We start from the raw sequence: 22,909 nt of genomic DNA, 5'->3' as shown, positions 1-22,909 counted from the left end.
TAAATGCCACAAGTACATAACTTTGAAAGTTCATCTTATATTTTTTGTATTGCTCTTGAATACTGAGTGAAAGACCATAGAAATCTGACAAGATCGTGTATCAGTAAAATGAATTTGTACGTTAAATGCACCCATTTAATAGCAATGCAAATTATTTTCCCACACAGTTTTGCATTAACCAATGCTGCCAAAGCTTTGCTTTTTATTACAGTTCAACTATTTCAGCATATCATATCTGTGGCTCCTTTTTTATTGCTTTAAGGCAGGTAGAAATTTTACAGACCTAAACTTAAAAGTAAGTGATGTTCAGAAAAGACAGCAAACAGTTCCGTTTTTTTAAGACTATACTCCAAAAATAAGCAGAAAATTAATAGACACCTAAATGGAACAGATAAAAGATGCAAAAAGAAAAGACTTTTGCAAAAAGTCTTCAACACAAGCGGCAATTTTTCTGAGAAAGCTTGATGAAAGGAAGAAAACCTGAAAAGTAACCACCCATACTGGGACACTACAAATGCAAAGATTTACTTGGCCCTACCATAAACTTGAACAGCATCAATGACTGAATCAGTATTAATATGAAGTAGGAATTATATACTGTATAAATTTTCCTGTGGGTATAAAGATGAATTTAAGATGTGTATTAATTTATAAACTGAAATTATTTCATTACCATATATTAATAAAAGATACGTAGCTCCATTCCTTCAGTCACTGCTGCACAAGTATTAAATATTTACTGCAAAACTGAACGTTCCAAAATCTATTGTACATCTTTCAAAACACTCAGCTGTGCTATGAACCAACCAAGGAAGCAATGAAATACAAATCTTGCTTTCTTAGCTATCTCACAAGTAGTTTCCACAACCTGAAACTTACAGTGCTCATTTGCCTGTAGCATAAATCGGAAGTTTCAGCTTCACTTAGTGTCACCCAGAATTGGCATTAAACCTTCCTGGTTGCTCAGGTTATCTTTTTCTATTTGTTAACGCTAATTTGCTCCCCATCTCCCCTTTCAAAAGTAACTTAAAAGCTTTATTATAACAGGTTTCTTGGTAAAACTTTTCTCCTATATTTGAACAAGAAAAGATATTTAAATCTGATAGGAGAATGTCTGCACCGTCTATTCCAAAAGCCAGCTCAAAGTTCTATTTAAAATACTTTTTCAGCCTAGTTCCAAACAGTACAAGTGGATAGCACTCTGCTGTTCTCTTTGAAAGACTACTGTATACCTTAATAGAGCTCAATATTAAGAAACTAGAATAATGTGTATCTTGGTGTATGGAGAGATTGCGTTTTCTTGAGTGACAGAGGAAATGAGTGACCAGTTAGATCAAAGCCTGGGCTATACCTGAGAAACATTAAAAAGGTAAAGAAACAGAAAGGAAACCATTTCAGAGATTTGACGAACAGCAAATTTAAGTGACTGACCTATGGTTTCATAGACCTAAGTACTCCTGAGCTTTTCCAAATCACAGTCCAGTGTCTTGTTTTACAAGACTCATTTTCTTGTGCACTCACATCCCAAATACAGACTCCCAAGCATATAGTTCCACTTTTTTTTTTTTATATTCTAACTGCTTCTTCAGACTGAATGAGTAGAAGTAAATGTGAATACTGCCATTCCTCACTGCTCTATTTAAATTCATCAGTAGGTAGTTCAAAGTACAGTTACATTATCTGTAACTTACCAGAAAGAACTGTGTGTATGCTTTTATCCTGTCAGCACAAGTTACACCTTACAAAGAAGGCTGCTCTTTCAAAATACGGCCACTCTTACTTCTAATTAAAAAAATCCCTGTTTTCTAATTAGGTATCCGTCTTGTTACAATCACTTTAAAAATCAGTGTAATTTAAAAACTAAATAGAAATGATGCAACTATGGTCAATATTTTGATTACTCATATAATACACGAGAGATATAGGCTTTGGGATAGTTAAGATCTTTTTCCTTTAAAAAAAAAATGCACTGCCTCATTGTCTTCAGCTTCACTTTGCAGGAGACAGGAGACAGTTAGTTTAGAACAAGAAAAGCATATCTGCAATCTACAAAGGCAATCTGTTCATCACTGACTGAATGCAGTTGTAAGACGACTCTCAATTTTCCTGCAATGTTTCTACCAGCTGAGTGACCCTGAACAAAGAAAGTAAGAAATGATCTACAGTGGGTTGTCTCCTCGCTCCTTGATGCAATTGCTCCTCAGTCCTGCTGTAGAAATGCAAATTAACTTTTTCAAAACATTTTTAAATTTTTTAATGAAAGTAAGCATGGAAGTGACATCTATCTGTTCGAGATAGGAAAAAAATACAAATTTCTCAGTTTTTCAGAGCAGACAGTTTCATATGAAGGAAAAGAGCCATCTTCTATAGGGGACAGCTAGACAAATGAAGAATTTCGCTGTTTCAGGGGCATTCCTACCAACAAATAGGTTGTAACTTAAAAAAAAAAAAAAATTACATAAACTGCTCTGTAGAAATATCACATTTTAATTTCCATAATGTTTTACCCTGGTATAGAACACTGAAAATGTATGAAACACTGATAAATTAAACTTCATGTTATATTTTGAGATGTAAATTGGCAACCTGCTTCAATTAGTTGAAACTAAACTCTCTACAAAAATGCCATACGGCAAGAATTTAGAGAACATCCTATGTGTTACTCTCAATGTACTCCAACCTCTTTGCTGAAGTTGCAAACCTTTCAACTACAGTCTGTTCTCCTTCCTTCCTCTCCATGTGCTCGGTAATGCCGAGTACCTCATAGTTACTAAATGAGAAATAAGGTTGTCAGTTCCTGCTATGCCCAAAATGTGGAAGGAACTGCAAGGTATTGCTTTAGTTCACTGAACTGCAGATTTACCAAATGTGGTAAAATAAGCTTCAAAAGATCTCTATCCAAAGCTTAATAAGAAAAGCTCCTATGCAGTTCCAGAAGGTCCTAAAGGCCAATTGTCTCTGAAGTCCCAAACAGAATATTAATTAGATTTCCAAGCCAAAAGGTTTGTATATGTCATTTTAGTTGTAGAAAAGACTTCCCATTAGAATTTGACTCAAAAATAAAGTCACTAATGTCAAATGCAGTGCACTAATTACTTTTGGAGACAAAGGGTTAGGAGACTAGACTGGTTAGATGGTAGAGGGCAGAGAAAGCTCCTTAAATAATCCACTGACAGTTTCTTAAATAAACCAGGTGCAAAATATCTAACTATTGGAAATTTATATGGGCATATAGGCTGAGTTCAATTCAAAAAATGGAGAGGAAACATATTTGATTTTAAACCACAGAACAACAACTAATTAAATAGAAGCATGCCCTCTTTATTTTGAAATACTTTGCCTTTAAAAAAGGTAGAATTACAAAGATCAAACCACTCCATAGTATTTCCTCTTCTTTTTCTCTCAAGCTATGAACAGAGACAATCAACTCTACCACTGAATAATGCTAAGTAAAGTTGGCATTGACATGTTTGACCAGGAAGTGTTTTTCAAAAAGAAAGGTAACAAGAGACATAATTGTAGTAGAAGGTAAAATAACCACCATTTGCTGTTTTACTAAAACAGAAGAGAAATGGACAGATAGGAATTTTTACACCTTCATGAAATACCAATCTATTTTATGTCTTATTTAAAATTAAAAAAAAAAAAAGCACATACGTGGCATATCCTCTTAAAGTAACCATTACCAAAAGTGGAATGTGAATGGCTAGCCAGAGTCCTAGCTACTCTTCTTTCTGAAATCATCGTATTTACATAAGTAAGAAGAATTCAGTGAAATAGGCAATGGTAAGTAAGAGAACATATTCATGCTGATTTCACTGCTTTAAAATTAAAGTTTAGCAATTAACTGTTTTTAAAATTTAATTTCTAATAAACTGTTTTTACCTTCTACACTATAGAGGGGTTTTTTCCTGATTTCCTTGATAACAAAAACCAGACAAATCCCCAAAACCTTCTTTTCATTTCAGCTGCAATGTTTTACTCCAGCTGAAGGTAATCTTTTTCTTTTCAAACAGGAATATTCAAAACAGAAGACTATTTCTAAATGAAAACTATAAACATTTCATTAAGGTGTTCAAAAATTTTTCAATGTCTGTAAAAAAATGTCTTCAACTTTTCTAATGTTAGGTTTTTTCTTAATAAAAACAATATCTCAGTCATGACATGCTCTGAAAAATAGGTCTGGCTGTCAAAACAAGAATTTCTAGTGAATAATTTCTTTCTTCATAACATGCAACTTCTGCTCCTAATACAGAATTGTATTTTTTCCCAATAAACTATTTTTTCAAAGATGCATTTATATTAAATGGTTCCAAAATATTCTTCTAAAACTGTGGAAATAAAGACTGCAAATATTTAAAAGAGTTTCTCCTTCATGGAAAATCCAAACTATAATGATTTTAAAAATAATTTTTTAGATAATAAATAAAATTTTACAGGATGATTATGCAATCAGATTAATTTTGGAATTTTTTAAAATAAAAATCAGTAGAAACTTTTGTGCAGTAGCAATTAAATTTTAATAGAAATTCTCAGTTAATTGAACATGTGTATTATTACTGCAAGAACAGCTCCAGCAATTGCAGTGTATCCGAGACTGGGCATGTGCAGCCATCAGTGTTTTATCCATATTCCATGTAAACCTACTCTCATGAGTGATTAAACCTGCTTCCAACAAGTGTGTATACTATAAGGGCAAAAATTGCTTTCAGAAGCAACAAGCTGCAGAAGTTTTGGGGGGAAAAAGATAGGACATAGGGGAAAGGAACCTAAATCTCCAATAGCAGTCTAAATAGATACCAATATCGATTTCACTACTAGAAATTAAAAGAAGGATCCTGAAGGATACTAAAAGTACAACATACATTATATAACTTATACTACTACATTACAAAATGACTACCCTCTCAGAAAAACAAACATATTACTTATCTTCAGCATGTAGAGCATCATCCTTTTCAAACCAGAAGATGTCACAAGCCATTTAAAATTCTGTTAATGTACAACCTTCCATGTGAATATTCTAATAATATCTACTGTGACTTTGACTTGTGTCACAGTTCTTCATACATAGCACACTTTATACTCATAAAATAACTCACTTTTGGAGGACAATGTACAACAATCATGAGTCACAACTGACTCACGGAAAAAGAGGAGGTAGGCAGGTTACATTCTTACTCAAGTATATGTTCTGTGCAAAAATGACAACAGAACAATTTTCAAGTACAATGTATAACGTGCTCTTCCTCTAGTCAGAAGCAGAGTTATTAAGAGAACCCAAAAAGTATTTTGCATTCAACAGTATCCATACCTTTTAATTTTTCCTTCTTACTTGGAGAAAACACTTGCATTGATGAGTGCACTAAATTTAACTTGCTACTGGACTTGGTCACATCAGTTTTCAGATTTTTAAGTGCATCTGGATCAGTAGCTTGCAGTTAATTAATATCATGTATGCATCCATTTATTTCATTGCTTGCATGCAGACAAGCACCTTCATGTACAAGATTGGCATGTTTAAAAATATCTAAATACTTTCTTTGTTGTTGAAAAAGTGATAGCAAGGCTGATTTTTCATATCATTTAGGTCTTGGTGGAGGGGAGGATATCAGCTTGTGATGTCCTAAGTGATAAATTTAACAAAAAACAAAGTAGGTGGAAGTCCATGCTATGATTTTTTTAAATTTTACATGGGCTCAAAAGTGACTGGACCAGTTTTGGAACACAAACACTTTACTTCTATCTTAGGAGTAGCATATAAGCTGAAGTTCAAGTTGAAAACCTGCCCTCAGCTGCAAATGATAGAAGTCTGGGAAAGCATTCTGGAGATCTCACAGTACAGTGCTTGTCCTGTTGTTAATCCTCTCATTATGCCTTTGCTTTGACATCTCTCTGTGAGCAGCTGGTGTGTTTGCACTCTAGAAATGAGCACTACAGACTTATGAACTTGGCAACACTTGCCTATATGTTATGCCCGAGGTCATTCTCCCATCTCTGGAAAAATCAAAGAATTGTAAAGCTAAAACAGTTCTTAATGTATAGGCCTAGAAAACTTCTGCTTTACATTCAGTTCAGTGCCATATGACTTCAAATAAAGTACTTTTGTTTGTTTGTTTAAATAACCAGTGAGAAACAAGAATTTTATTCTCATCTGGAAGACATCTTTAAAATACACCTAAAAACATCTGTAAGTGTAAACTCTTTCTTTGTTAAACTATGAGTAAAAGAAACACTTTTATGGCTTCTTTAAAGGGATTATTAGCATATCATTATCACCATGCAAATTAGGTAATATAGGAAAGTTACTCTGGAAAATAAAGAGACATCATCGTGAAGGACTCAAAAATGCAGCACTGGGTGAGGACAAGCAGCATTTCAGATGTTTCATACCCATCTGCTAGTATTCTTCTAGGAGACAAGTACTTTCTGTTTTATTCTGTCCAGAGCAAAAGCGATTCTTTGCACTTCTCTTTCTATAATGTCTGAAAATACAAATAATGACCAGCAACAAAAAATTTCTTTTTCTGTATCTTCTAACATAGATCAAAACATTGATTTTTTTATTACCTTAAATTGTTACTGATCTTCTTGTAATCCTAGCTAGCATAGCTGTGTAATACGAAAGTAAGAAGCAAAATTATCAAGGATGTATTCAAACAGAAAATAACTGTCAGATTCAAGCATGACTAAATTATAAAGAATTGTAACCAGTTGAAATACTGAAATTAGAAATAGATAGTGATATGGCAAATGTACACATTTTAGCAAGTCTGATTCAGGTTACTTGAGATCTTGTGTAACCATTTGTTTTGGAAGTCAGATTATCAACTTTCAGACTTAAATATAGGTTCCCAAATAATCTTCACTGATCCTTATAAAGCATGCAGAAGTTTCTGTTTGCATGGAAATAAAACCATCTGCCCATGCACAGTATTATTTCTGAAGACTTAATCTGAGAATTTATAAATGCATAGACATGTTCAATTTTGTGAAAAACTGGGCTGCTTCTTGAAAGCATTTTTTGATATTTACAATAAATTTTTTGAAATTACAATTTTCAGTAAACAATATCTCCTCAAATCCACCCATACCATCCAAATATTGAGTCTCTGTAGGGAATCTATACATGTGAGATATTATTAGATTGTGGACGGTATGCTTATAACTGCATGCCACAGTTGAGGCCAGAAGCAGAAGTAGTTCACACTGAAAATGGATCAGTGGGACTACACAAAAATAAATACACATTTCTTTCTTAATACAGGAGTTATACAGTTAAATTTGTATTATAGCTAAGAGCCTAAGTAGAGTAGATGGAAAGGGAAATGAGACACAGAACTTAGTTGAATATTCAATAAAACAGGATAAAGAAATGGGACAAGTCAATTGATTTATTCTCTACATATACAGTGTTAGAATTTTAAATATGTTTTGGCTGACAAAATTTGTGTTAGTTTATAGCAGATATAAACAGCAACTCAAATAATAGTCAGGTATCTGGATCTGATATGAATGTCTATAAATTACTGAACAGTAAGAAATTCTCTATTTTAAAATATTTCATTTTTTCTTGGAATACTTCTGATACCAAGATTTTAATGCTAATGACAAATTACTTGAATAGAGGCAATTACATCTATCTAGCGTTCATTATTTCAGAAGTACTGTCTTCTACACTTCTTTGACCAAAGATGTACAACAACGTGCTTACGTGCCAATTATGTGAGACAGTATTTATTCTTCACCTTTTAGAAAAGAAAACATTGCAAATGTGTTCAGCACTTCTTAGTGTCTTGGGTATTCATTATTTCCATTGTCAATGCAGGATTTGATATTATTAAGCAAAGGAAGTATAATACACAAACTTAGTGTATAAATATAATCTTCAAATTCCATCTCCAAATCACATTTGTCCAGATGGCACTTTTATTCATTAGTACCAAAGAAAGAGTAACTTTTTTTTCAGGAGATCAGAAAATCTATTTTCTGAATGTAGGATTTATCTCAGTGTTCAATGCCTATACAGTATTTGTCTTTATAACAGAAAAAAATACAAAAATCAGAATTTTGCACCACAGACTCAAATACTCTTATGAGCCTTGTTTTGACAGTGAGAATGTCAAGGAGCAGTTTTGATGTGGACACAGTGCAAATATTCACATTTGCTTAGCCAGGCAAGCTAAAAATTAACAATCACAAATGGTCTTGCCCAACCAAAACATCTTCTAGAAGCCCCATCATGCCCAACCAAAATGTTTTCCAGAAGCCCCTGCATATTTCTTCCCTAACTGACTAGGATATGTCTAAAACCGTCCAAAGAACTCCAGAAGTAGCTGCATGCATTTCAAGAAGCACTGCATTCTCATGCATGTGCCCAGTCCTCCGGATAACCCATGAAACTGTAAACGTGTGGGGGGGTATTCAGGCAGAAGATCAGTCTCCAAAGGAATCACAGACAGGAAGGTTGTTCCAAGGTAGGGGATGAATTTCTCCTTATAAAACTGCAGGGTTGTTTTTTATTGTGTGCACTTGTTTAAATGTGTAATGCAATTATTTGATAATGGATGTAACTTCAATGTCAAACAGCTAGTGAAAAAATTATGCAAACAGATTCGCAGCCTCTCTGCCCCTTCGCTCAGCTTGCTCCCTAACTACTTGCTCTTTAAGGACTAGTTCTATCACTGATTGAAATAAATGGAAAAACTTACATACTGCCTTCCATGAACTCTGGCCTAGGGCTTTACTTGCTGTGCAGACTGTCTTTCACTCTATCTTTCTTATTGAGTTCTATCACTTTGATGCAGAAGTATGGTTTATCTACTTGTTCATTACCTTTTCATTATTACTCCTTCCCTTTATTTATCATTATGCTCCCTTCTGCTTAGGAAAAAAAACCCATATGGGAAAAAACAAATCTGTAATTTTGGTTACTTCATAATTTCAAATAAACCAACCTACAACAGAGGACCTCACTGTAGGTCTCCAAGATTTATTTAATATTATCTGTTTTGGCAGATGATTGACTGTCATAACAAATTGACTTTCACAGTATAATTGGGGTTTTTTTAGAACTCATACATGGTAAAGAATGCAGTAGACCAACAATAATTTAAAAAAAAAAAAAAAATCTGATCCTAACTAGGAAAAAAACATACTTAAAGGATAAGATATACTCAGCAAATGATGATTTGGAGCAGATTCTTGAGTAGACTGTAGAAATGTTGTAATATATAAAATAAGGTTACTGCTCTACCTGGCCCTTAACTTCTATCCATAGAAGTTCAGATTCCCGGGGATCATGTGAAAGATACACATTCAACAATACAAGAAAACCTGTTTTCTTCAGAGTCAACAGGAAAACTCCACAGACCAGTGAGAGCTAAATTACGTGTACTTTAGAAAAAATCATGTCCCTAACATAATTTTATGTTTTTGAGCAAATATTTGTTAGTATAGGCAAATATTTGTTAATATAGAAGACAGCCTGAATAAGACACTTCTAAAAGCTGATTCTTAAATATTCTGCATTTTCTTTGCTTTTAATAGAGAAATCATTAAGGAAGAAATATGTATTTTCAAGAAGCTACATTTTTGTCTTGATGTGCTGTTCTTGGATGATGTCTGAGCCTCTACCATCCACTTTCAAGGACATGAGCAAAGAGTATCCCATCAGAGCTAAGCTTTATACAATTGCTTTATTTTTTCCACTTTTTACTCACCATAGAACAGAATAGACTACTTCAGTTGGAAGGGACCTACAACAATCATCTAGTCCAACTGTCTGACCGCTTCAGGGCTGACCAATTTAAATCATATTATTAAGGCCATTGTCCAAATGCCTCTTAAACATTGACAGGCACGACTACAGCTGTTACGACTATAGCTGTTATGAAAACTATGGTGTCTACAATTTTCATGGCAACAGCTTCATTTATAAGGACCTGGATAACCATCTCTGCTCTATTCTGTGGACCAACACCATTGTATTTTTATCTCATATTCAGTCATACGTCTTTATGAGCATTCAGATAATGAGCCATCAATAGTTATGTAGCAGTTGATGTGCTTGGTTCAAGCTAAAATAATTGATAGCAATGTTTATGAAGCAGATACAGAGTGAAACAGGAGTACATAGTCTTGTTGCTAGCTTCAGGCATTCACCACATGCTCCTCCTACTCTAAATATTTATGTTTCTGTCTTTTTTCTCATATCCCAGCTTTTTCTTCTGCTGGACTGTCACATCAGTCTTCTTCAGTCATTGAGTATTTATTACAAAGTCCATAGCTTTTAAGAGAAAATCTCCTGCTTATAAATATTTGCAATATGCTACTGAATAGACAGAACTTCACAAGAGCAAGGAAATAAACTCATACTTGAAAAGAATTCAAGTAATTACTTGTATGTACCAGTATACCTATGATCGTGCTCTGTTGGGAATACACTGGCAGTTTAAAAAAAAGACAGTCTAGAGAGGAGCCAGCTAAAGCATTGTCCTACTTACACCACTGATACAGCCAGTCTGTGTTTTGACAGATTATATTAGTTAGGAGTCGTCAACCATAATAAAATTGGTATTTAATACTATGCAAACAACATCTATTTGCTTTTATGTAGAAAAAGAACAGCCATGTATACATGTTCCGTAAGTAACTGAGGAAGGTAACACTTAGATCTTTCCTAAATGTTTCTAAGGTTGGACACAACTAATATTTCAGCACTGTGTTCCACATAAACCTTTGTAACTTAATAATGCCAAGTTTCCTTTGAATTCCAGATGCTTTGTCTCTCCATCATACATTTAAATCCTTTAACAAAATGTACTTACCTCTATATTTAAACTATTAATAGTTATGTTTAATATCTAGTCTTTTGCATACACATCAATATGCTTCCCTTAATATTCATATCTTGAGATAAACAGTTAAGATAACTAGCAGAAAAAGCATCATTCCAATTTGTTTATGAAAATATTTATGTTCATATTTAGCAATCTAAACTGATTTTGGCAGTCACAAAGACTTGCTACTTGCGCTGACTTTAGTGGGAACTGCATGGGTTCAGAACACCTGAAAAAGACGACATTTTTATTTAGTAGCCTGAACAACTGTTCTCTAAGACAGTGGAAATCCAGCGAGAGCAACAAGCACTGGATTAAGCTTTAATTTTTACGCATCAATACTGAGTGCCTCCCTGGACTTCTGAGACAGAAACTTGGAACTTCTACCTCAGACACATGGGATAGGATCTCCATTTCACTTCTTGGAATTATTTTTAAATTATTCTGTGGAAATGTGAGAAAAAATATTTTATCTTGCAATATAAAGAAAATTGATGGAGACCTTACAAAAGCCCTTTGCACAAGAGAAGGTTTTTAGTACTTCAAAAAAAGTACTGATGATTCATTCAAATATACAGGATGCCATTGGCACTCTATGTTCTTCAGCATAGCCAGAGAGAAATAAAATGGGGAGAAAAGCCATTATTCCATCTTCATCACAAGAACAAGAGCTATTTTAAGAACCATACTGTGGGTCAAACTATTATTTCTACCCAAACAGCAAATACGTGAAACTGCTTAGCAAGTGTCCAATCTTAAATGAACAAAATTTATTTTCAATTATTTAAAAATTTGTTTATTTTTTTCTGGTGGGCTATTTTATTTTTGTATCTATGTCACTATATGTATCTGTATGTATGTCACTATTTTGTATCTATGCACTATATGCACACACATTTAAATAGAAAATACAACCTCAGAATAAGGCCCTACTGACTTACTGTTGTCTTCCTATACCTTTCTTGTCCTTGGCAGTAAAACATTCATTGTTCATCAGTATTGGAAGAAACTGCAAGACTATCAACAAAATTATCTAATCGCAATCCTACTAAAGCTTAATATTGATCAAATTACATAAATTGGTTCAATAAAACAAGGTCATTACATTTCCCTCTTTGGATTTTCTCTTCTATCGTGCCTCCAGTAAGCATTTCTAAATAAGTGGTATCTTATTAGATGAAATAAAACCTTAATGATTACCAGTATATTTCTATTACTGATTTTATTACTGAAATATTGTAGCTAACAATTACAGTTTAGCTGAAATCTATGGGGTACTAGGGGATATCAAAGGATTCTTTTTAGCATTGCAGTCCCACAAGCCAAACAATTCTACTGTCTATATCCAGACAGAACTATAAAAGACATAGCACAGGTGCAGATTCTGATCATCAGAACATGAAAAGAGTTATAGCCATGTAAAAAAAAAAAAAACCTGCTAACATAAATGCTCAGTGAAATCAGAATTTAAACCTTCTTTACAAAAATTCAGCAACTGCCCAGTAAAGGAGATCAAAACACACAAATGGAAGATTTGGTAAATAAAGAATTAGATATTTTATGTATTCTTTAAAGTAACAAAAACTATGTACCAACGTCTTTTACACACTTGAAAACATCAGCATAACTACAGCAATGTCAGTGATGGTATGACATTTCCATCCTCTATGACTTTTCTCTAAAACTAGATTTTTTATTCAAAGACTGAACAAAATCAATGTGTTACTGTAAATATCAAAGCACTAGCCAATGAATGCAGGTCATGATCTACCATTTTCAATTGGAACAATATTTCACCTAGGAAGTTTGCTTTCAAATTGTGATTATCACAGGCTTTTCAGCGTCGCAACAGCATTTCTCTAAGCTCTGTTGGACTCTGAAGTGTAAAAACTCTTTAGCAACACGTAAAATTTTAAAAAGCTGATTTTATGAAATAATCACAAAAATTCCAAAAAATTGTTGCAATATCATTGACTTTTAATATTAAAGTAAAAAAAATTATAAAGTTTCAATATTTTATTTTCATGCAAAGGACTTTAAAAGAATTTAATATTTTTATTTAAATTATATAAACATTCAAGTTGAAAATCAAACCATTGTATTTGAAAATTTAATTTGGAATTTATTTTCTCAGAATCACCCACAATATAATTCTGTTATTAGTCCAGATTCAAACTGAAAGTAACTCACTCATCAGAGTGAAAAGATCTTACACATTTTCATCAATCCTTTAATAACGAGCCCAGTGATGTCTAGCTAAATTCCCAGTGCAGGACAGGAGAAAGAGACTGACAATTATAAGAGAAATTGTCCTGACTTTGACAATCATCAGGATCCATTTCAGCATCTTAAAGTCTTATAAAGTGCTCGCAAAGTTGTTCTACTTTATCACCTCGCACAGGCACAGGCCTGGGCCACATTGTTATCCCTGTTTCTGGTAATAAAGTATTCAAGAGGCAATGGGCACAACCTGAAACACAGGGGGTTCCCTCTGAACATCAAGAAACACTTTTTACTCTAAGGGTGACTGAGCACTGGCACAGGTTGCCCAGAGAGGTTGTGGAGTCTACCCTCAGAGATATTCAAAAGCCATCTGGACAGCCTGTTCTTAGTAATCCTGCTGGAGCAGAAGGGTTGGACAAGGTGACCTCCAGAGGTCCCTTCCAACCTCAACCATTCTGTGATTCTGTGAATATTAGATTAATTTCTAAGTAAATCACTGAGCAAGTACATTATTAATGAACAAAATACACATATTTGACTAGAGAGTGATGACCTATGAACATCTTCATATAAATAATACCTCAGCATCTTACATATCTTGAAACTTATTTTTGAAAGACTAAAAGAAACAATAAAACCATAAAACAAGCCTAGTTCAGCACTGTTTATCAGAGGACATTTATAGTTATTATAACTCTTATGATTCTTATGATTCATTTTAAGTCTTACAATGACATAAATTGTATTTTTTCAATGTTTGTTTACAAGGCAACTAATATAGGTGACATTTTCTAGCCAATTTAGCTTAGAGAAGATTATGGTGAAATTTGTTTGAGAAAGTTGTAACTGAACATTTTCCTCTTCTTACCACTCAAAACAGGAATTACAGTTTCTAACTACAGTTACTAACCTTTTTAGTAGAGCACTTTTCTATGCTACAGTAAAAGACCTAGTTTTACTCCAATAAAATAAAAACATACTGTTAAGTACTTAGATCCTATGCTTCCCCATTACAGTAGAGTTGTATTGTATTTAGCAATTTTTTTTTTTTTTCTGGACTCAGGAGTCATGACCTAAATACAATAAATTCCTGTTGTAAGGGAACATGCAGTGCAGACCCAAATACACTTTCCTTAGAGGCTTCCGCTGTCAACCGGCAGCTTTGGGAAGAATAAACAAGACCCCTTGTGAACTAGATTCTTAATATCAGAAGACCTACTAGGCACAGAACACTTCTCAACTTAACTGTACTATCATGTAATTCTAATAGTTTTAGTAAAAATATTCAGACTCATGTTTCATTCTTTGTGTGAATGATCCCACACAAAGTAGAATCTCTCCACAGTAAAGTCTGAAATAAGGAACAGGAAGGGGTGTTCTGGGTCAAGTTCAGAGGTTAACCAAAGGTACCATGATATATGTCTTTCACACCAGCTTCATCTTGAAAAGTTTGGGGTTTTCACTCTGTCTTTGTCTAAGAAAGATGTATTCTGAATCTCATTCCTTGATAATTCAAGATCTTCTTCTGATAAATGATGTATCTTTATTCATGGTACCCTATATTCATTTTTTTCCTCCATCAACATTATTTTTTCCTTAAACCATTTCTTTCATCTTTACCTAGTCGCTGCATCTTCCTGCCTCTCCAAGAAAATTTATGGAATCACTCATATTGTCTCTCAACTCAGTTTTCTCCAGAAGTAAGAAAACTTCAATTAGTCTTTTCATGCAGAAGATGTTATTGCCTCTTTGCTCTAGCAGTCTTTTTCTGAATCTCTTCTAACTTGAGGTTGGCTTTCAATCACTACTGAGCCAAACCCCAGACAATAAGGTTCAAACCACCCCTTGGTTTAACTGCATTAATACTTAACCTACTTCCAATAGAAATCTCTTACATAATACATTTCAGAATGATATTCGCCTTTTTTACACCCACCTCCCATTAGCTGCCTACAACCATTGTATATTTTCCCTCTCTACTACTGCTACCTAAAAGGTCAGAACATAATTTTTTTGTTATTAACTGCTAGATATAGGGCCCTCATCTTTGTACTGTGCAATATCATCCCACCTCTGTTACTCTTGTTCTTGTGTACTATCATACTCATTCCCTTAGTTGACTGTTCAACTCCATTTTGTCATCTAAAATTTCCACTAGCATGCTCCTCCTTCTTGTGCTGAAATTAACAAAAATTGATCCCAAAACACATTCTTAATCAACTACTACTACTAGCCTCCTTCCATCCTGTCCATGTCTACTGTAAGTGAAAATTTTTCCTCTCTCTCTTTTATTACTTATCTGTCCTCGTTTCAGCTAGGATAGAGTTAATTTTCTTCCTAGTAGCTGGTATAGTGTTATGTTTTGGATTTAGTAGGAAAATAATGTTGATAACACACTGATGTTTTTAGTTGTTGCTAAGCAGTGTTTATACTAAGTCAATAATTTTTCAGCTTCTCATGCCCAGCCAGCAAGAAGGCTGGAGGGGCACAAGGAGTTGGGAGGGGACACAGCCAGGACAGCTGACCCAAACTGGCCAAAGGGAATATTCCATACCATATGACATCATGCCCAGTATATAAACTGGGGGCAGTTGGCTGGGAGGGGTGGATCCCCGCTCAGGAACTAACTGGGCATTGGTCGGTGAGTGGTGAGCAATTGCATTGTGCATCACTTGTTTTGTATATTCTAATTCTTTTAGTATTATTATTGTCATTCTTTTATTATTATTACCACCATTCTTTTTCCTTCCTTTCTGTCCTATTAAACTGTCTTTATCTCAACCCACGAGTTTTACTTTTTTTCAGTTGTCCCCCCCATACCACTGGGTGGGGGGAGTGAGCGAGCAGCTGTGTGGTGCTTAGTTGCCAGCTGGGGTTAAACCACGACATTACCTCACTAATTATCTTACTACTTCTTACTCACTTCACATCTACTAGTAATTTAAATGAGGCCACTTCAAAAGATATCTATTTTAGGGATATCATAGTTCCCTAGTCTAACAATTCTGGTACCAAAGAGTGATGTTGAGTTATTCTGTATAAAGATAATTTTGGTAAACCCTTGTCATATTTTTAAGTTAACTTTTTGACTTATTATTAGTTTTTCCTCCAAAATAAGTTTTAAAGTCTTCTCTATTATTACATTTAGTCTAACTGGTCTGTAATTGCCTGCTCACTTTTTCCCTCCTTCCTTAAACATAGATGTTCATAAACTTAAGACTGCTAATCTAATGGAAATAAAAATTACTTCAACAATAGCAATTAGCAAGACAACTATATTTCTGAAACTCAAATTTGAAAGATGTAATTAACTATACATTGTTCTGTTGCAGTATAGATCAATATAAAAACGTAGAGCCATCTACAGTCATACTTCGCATTTTGGCTACAGCATTAACAGCTGTAGCTGTAACAGCATTAACTAATATCTCAAGCTTCATATTTAATGTTATTAATTATTTCCTATTTCCAGTAAGACAAGAGTTTTCAATGGCTCATTCATTACCCTAGTTTTCATGTGGGTTCTTTTTGTTCAGATTCTATTTATGAAAAGTGCAGTGATTTTTCCAGATCATATTTTTAACTGTTTAAGACAATAAAAAAAAGCAGTGTCCTAACAAAAATGCTTCAGAATGTAGCTATGTCAATACACACTTTCTACATGCAAAGCACTATTAAATGCTAAGAAATAACTGAATTTCAAAAACCACTCAAGAAATCAAGAGCTAAAAGAAAGATATTCTGATAAAGCAAGACTCATTAGATGTCACATTATAACTAAATAATAATTATCATATAGTTATCATATATTTATGTATTCTTCTCTTAAATTGAGTGAACACAGAATTCTTCCTCTCCACGACAAAAGTACTGGGTAGCATTTTGTCATAGGGATATGTCAGGCAGCTAGCAATGCCAGCTTGCCATTCATAAAACTGTAAACAAAAAAGAAAACGATAAAAGTACTATGTAGAATACCTCAAGTCCAGAAAGGAAGCTAAATAGTACGGCAGTCATATGGAAGTTATTTTCTTGGAAGGCTGTATTACTAGAATGTTGTATTACTAGGCCAGTGTTCTGTACTTATAGAAACAGATTTCTACAGAATTGAATTACTTACATGAAGATCTAGACAACCTAACTGATGGGAAAAAAATCTGGTTCTGCTTTAACGTGTAAGCAGTATGTCACACAGTTTCTCATACAGGAAACCCACATCTCTACTTATATATATATGGATGAATGCTACCTGAAATACACATTCTTAATGGTACATGGTAGTGCAAAGTGTTCACCTGACAAATCAATTACTTTTAGGGGGTGTACAGCTATCATTCAAAAACACACAACATCAACATTTACGAGAAGAAATAAAGATTAAAATCATATCATGATCCAGTTCCTTAGAATTTCTGTTTCGTTTAGGCTCTGTATCACATTTATGCTGCATATTATTTTCCTTGGCTAGTCTCCTGCATTTTAGCAGGAATTTTGCTTATGTGAGACACAGAAACATTAAGGCTTAGACACCTGCTAGTGCTCAACAGAAATACCTCACTATGGGCTGAGTGGAGAGCGCGTCTGTTCTAAGTAAGTGGCACACCAAATGGGGGTTCACAGATGCAGAACCTCCTCTCTTCTTCAGATTTCTAGCAATAGATCTTTGAATAAAGGATCTATGCTGTCTTTCACTTATTCTTTTACGCTCTTCTATGAAAAGACACCAGTGGAAACGAAGCTCAAATGCCCACAAATTAGAGAAAAACAAAAAAACCCCTTGATTTTACTGTGTATCAAGATCATTGCTACTCCTTTCTGTTTGACCCAAGCCAAGTGTAGTCATTCTTACTGCCCGGAGCTAATGCTGAAGTTGCTAATGCTATTCTTCAAATGATTACAGTCTCTCTCTCTTTTTCAGCTCTATCCCAAGATATTCCAATAACCTGCTGGGGTTAGCCCTTAAGCAACTGCTTCTGTTCCCTACTCCAGTGGGTGCCTTTTTCCTTTTCTATCTTTAAGAACTTTCTCACTCATTTGATTCATCCTTACCACCTCCTTATTCCAATCACACAGCTGAATTTGTCTTCCTTCTTCTCTAACCACTAATAGGTATACAACTTTGCCCAGGCAAGTATGCCCAGACCCTCATGGCTACAATCAAATTCTCTAGTAAGTGACGGTTGGGAGACACAAAGAAAATAATATGGAGAAAAACTGTGTTTTGAATCATGGTATATTTCAAACCTCTGGCCAAATATACAGACTGAACTAAGATGTCTCTTTGCTTTTAATTCTAGTATATTGAAAAATAATGTTATATTGATATAAAATATTGAAATATAACATAATATTATTATTTTAACTGAAGTAAGTCATTTTACAGTTCCTAAAAAAGGTAATTTTAGATAATGAAATTTATGTAATTATTTAAAAATAAATTAATAAAAATATTAAGGTATCAGTTGTTTTTGTGGTTTTGTGTAGTACCTTATTTAACCTACATAAGCTAGTTTTATTTGTTGTAATGCTAGTTAGAAACTCTTATCTGGAATAGAGTCTGTAGGAAAGATCCTAATTCATTTTTCCTCATTCCCACCATTAGATCTTTAATTTAAATGATCTCTCATCTGTTGTAAATGCTAGAGCAACAGCCAAAAGAACCAGTAGCTACAGGCCTTCATCTTGCTCTCCTTGAAGTCAACAGCATTACTCCTACTCTTAACTTCAAAGAGAAGACAAGTCCCAAAGAGGACAAACCAGGTACCATTAAATCAATAGGAGTTCTGCAGCCACCCTCAACGGGAGCAGAATTTGGACCTCAAAGAATAAATGCTGATTAGGGTTAAAGTAAGTGGCATTAAGTAGAAAATTGGTGAACGTAAAAAACAATCTTTATAACCTACATACCTGAGGCAGTGCTGAGTTAAGCTGTCGCTGGAGGGAGTCTCTGTCATAGATGACATCCTGTAGGCGTTGCTGTGCAAGTGACAAGCTTTCCTGTGTCTCCCGAAGAGTATCAAGGAGACGGTCCCTTTCATCCAGCATGTTCACCATCAGCTGCTCAAAGTGAGAATCCGAGTCCGAGCCGCTGCTTTGGGACCCCCGTTGACTCATCGGGGTGTCCTCGTTTATCGTTGGCATCACTTCACACATCATTTCTTTAAAAAAACACAAATCAAGGAAAAGCTCTTCAGTAGAAAAACATTTTAGGGGATTTCATAAGAGGAATTAACTCTGTCATATGGACACAGTTAGTAGATTATTGCATTGTTCCCTCTTTCAACTTTGTGCTTTCAATGTTAATCAGATGGTCGATAGACAGGGATTAAATACAGTGACTAATTTCACACAGCAAAGACTTGGAATGTGCTTCCTAAACTGAGAGAAGAATGACTGGAAGGAGATGGAGGGTAACAGAATATTTTAAATTAATAGTTTTGCAAATAATGTTCTCTTAAAATGACAAAAAAAATACTTCCTCTGCTATTGTAGTCTCCTATATCGTTGATTTTCTCCTCTCTCTTACTTAATGTCATTGTTGAATTGTTGGTATTGATGTCAATAGTTGCCATTAATTGCCAGATTTTGTCCTGCTCTAGGCATTTCTACAGTACAGCTCAGGCTAACCATTGATCCAGTATCATGCTGCCTTAACAATGCCAGGTTAATCTATTTTTCTATCCAGTTATTCCCACCCTCAGGGGAAATTATTCTCCAGTGAGCTCGTTCAGTAAGAGGTCAAGAACTAGAAACTCTCTGTTAATTACCACCCCTGTGGTATCTTGTGCAAATTGAATTACCAGGGACAGAATCACTGTTGTTTGTTTCCTAAAAACAGTCCTGAGCAGAGCAAATAATATCACCTAGTCCCATTCTTCACTTATAAAGCTTCTTATGTAAATCTCAAAACCTCAGTTCGTGTATGGGGAGAAGCTTATGGTATGAGATACTGGGTTCAGCAGATGGAAAAAAAAAAACAACCCAAAGATATGACAGGTCTCAAAGCTCATATTGTTTTTAAAAAATAAAAGACTGTGTTAATAATAGATGACATCTACCCAATGACAGTCACCCAAAGAATCAGAAATTGTTTTTCTAGTATGACTGAAGAAATACAGCAGACATAACTTTATACACAGTTAGGGGTTAATTTCTGGAAATTCTGTTATTGTAGTAACTATTGGAAGCCTTTTATCTCAGCAAGTGGGACCAAGATGCTTTTGGTTCATCTATTGGAAGTTAAAATATTTTACTTAGGAGTTTGCTATGGACCTTCTGGACCTGAACTTTGTCTACAACACATGTGGTTGACACACTTCCACTGTTAAGTGTGCCATCATGTAACATTCTCACCATTTCAGTCTCAATACTATGATGGACTAGCTCTACATATTCTTAAAACTGGACTGCTTTCCAAAGTAGGAAAATGGAACTTGTGAAAGTGGAATTTATGAAAAATGGAAAATGTAGCTGTTACCGAATGTAACTTAAAGACAGGCCATACACCAGGGAACAAAAAAGCTAAGACACCTGTACTTAATTCATTAAACCCAACTCCTCCTACTATCAGTAAGTCACAAGCAATCCTTGTGCTAACACTGCTTGCTGCTAAGATTTACTGGGAAAATTACATAGCTTCGCTACGATTAGCTGGCCTTGATCATATTCTGAATGTTCATACAGAATTTAGTATTCTTAATTTTCACTTTTTCAGCAGATGTGATAACTAGCAAAGTTGGCACCAAACATTAGTATTTCAGCATGAATTATCAGCTACTACTATGTAGCTTTCATAGGCAATAGCTTCACTACTGAGGTTTCAGGTAGCTCTTGATCCTGTTTCTAAAGCGTCTGGACTGGAGGCAAGGTAAAGGTTGCTTGTGGCTATTATCCACTTAGTAATTAATTAGGTGCAAGAGAAGCAGTTAATAGCTTGAAGTGATAGATACTGAAAAGTTCCTCACATCTCCAATATATTTAGGTCAGGTATATTTACTCAGGATTATCTGATTCAATGCTGCATATCTCCATTACTCATGAGGTTCAAAACTTTCTATTCCAGAAACCTCTGCCTCTCCTAAACTACAGGCTCCACTAGGAAGCACCACAATGTCCTTTCATATTGAGATGACGTTAATACATCAGTGCCTCCATCGCCATAAAAAACTTCAAGTTTAAAAATATTTGCATCATTACCAACTGACCTTCATGGTACCTACCACTTCTTCTTCTGAGTATGGACAGTGTGTACTGCAAGGCACCACAGATGGGGAGTGACTAAACTCTGCAGCTGCACCAGCAGAAGGACAGTTTGAATAAACAAATACTCATACTTCAATTTCCCTGCAGAAGCAGAACAGCTTTTGGGGAGTTCTTGCTGAGTAACTGCTTTGCCCACCATCCACAGGTATCTTGGGATGTGGGACTACCCGCAGGGGGGAGCCACTGTCTTGCCTCCACGATCCTCTCACAACATTGTGGGAGTACATTTCACTCGGCAAGCGGCCATCACTCTGTGGAGTGTCTCCACCCAGGTCTCACCTGTGGCTAACCAGTTTGGGATGGTCAAGTTCACAGTGAGCAAAGGGATAACTAAAATATCCAAGGCCATCTGCCACTTGGTCAGTTTAATCATAACTTTTCAGTATGCAGCAGGTGGCCAGAGACCAAGGTCTCTGCATGCCCATTCAAGACCAAAGAAAACTATTCAGATTGTCACTGAACCTTTCCTGCCTCATGATCATCAACATCTCATGGGGCACGCTTCCTGCCCCAGGGGATTCTCATCGGTGAACCTTCATCATTCAAGAAATTACTTCCAATGTCCTGCACATGCAGATCAAGTTTATGGTCTGAACGGGACAGCATACACTACCACTGCTCACAGGCAGTGGCAGAGTGAGAGTGGTGCAATTTTTCACGCATGCTGGTGTGTGTGTGGGAACAGGTAGGGAAACCTCTGTGCAGACAGCTGTTGCTACCATAGCACCTTGTATTCAAACTAGATAGAAAACCTCCTCCTATAGTCATTATGCGGATGTGGGAAGCCATATATATAAGTGGTTGTGGGGCAGCAACGGAATCCATGGGTTGAATGCTCATGGCACTATTACCACGTCTTCTCCCTCTAAGCTGCTGCATGCAGGGAGGAGAGTGAACCATGCAGCGTGCTTATTTTGAAAGCCTGGGCTGCATTATCCTGACATGGCACAAGTAACAAACTTGGGCTATGAGTAAGACCGCAGAGAAGGCAGGGAACAGGTATGCAGTTCCTGATGTAGGCAGTTGCTATTTGGAAGTTTCCTCCCACAGCTCACAGGCTCAGGTGAATCTTTAAAAGGTACAGCAGTTCTTGCAGTCAGACTGGCGATGTACATTGCTTTCTGGCATTTCAGAGATCAGTGCCATTATTCCATTGGAACCACATGCATCCTCTCCCTTTCCCCACCCTCAGCTTGGTGACAAATATAGAAAAACAGTATGTTAACCTGGGCCAGATCAGAAATGCTGGTACGGCCTGCCAGAAAGGGATGCATTCATACTTGCAACAGTGAGGAGCAGGGGAAAAGAGAATCCTGGGCCATGTCCTCACATGGATCTTTTGTGGGAGCCAACAACAAGGACGCCGGAACAACTCTGAAGGGAACTTGGCTTCTCAGGGTGTTCCTGGGTCATCAACCCAGAAAAAAGCAATAAAATTTCAAACAACTGCAGGTTTATTGTGGGGCTCCCAAAGAAAGATTTCTTATAGCTCTTTGTGAAAGACATATATGCCATGCTGTTCTGATTTACTATGATTTGTGTCTTCTTGCCTTTAGAAAAGCATTCTTTTTCTTCTTTTTTTT

At 35.4% G+C, this 22,909-nt stretch overlaps 1 protein-coding gene across 1 annotated transcript in view; it reads right to left on the bottom strand.

Moving 5' to 3' along the window:
* Positions 1 to 19,220, bottom strand: part of PPFIA2 (PTPRF interacting protein alpha 2) — a 333,148-nt gene extending 313,928 nt beyond the window's left edge. The window contains exon 1 of the mRNA XM_050915641.1: positions 18,972 to 19,220. Coding sequence (XP_050771598.1) covers positions 18,972 to 19,220 — 249 coding nt within the window. The remainder of the gene's footprint in view (positions 1 to 18,971) is intronic.
* Positions 19,221 to 22,909: the final 3,689 nt, after the last annotated feature.

Source organism: Gymnogyps californianus, chromosome 1, assembly GCF_018139145.2.
Source record: "Gymnogyps californianus isolate 813 chromosome 1, ASM1813914v2, whole genome shotgun sequence".
Taxonomy (NCBI): Eukaryota; Metazoa; Chordata; class Aves; order Accipitriformes; family Cathartidae; genus Gymnogyps; species Gymnogyps californianus.
Note: the sequence above shows the minus strand (reverse complement) of the source record. Positions and strands in the feature narration are given on the sequence as shown.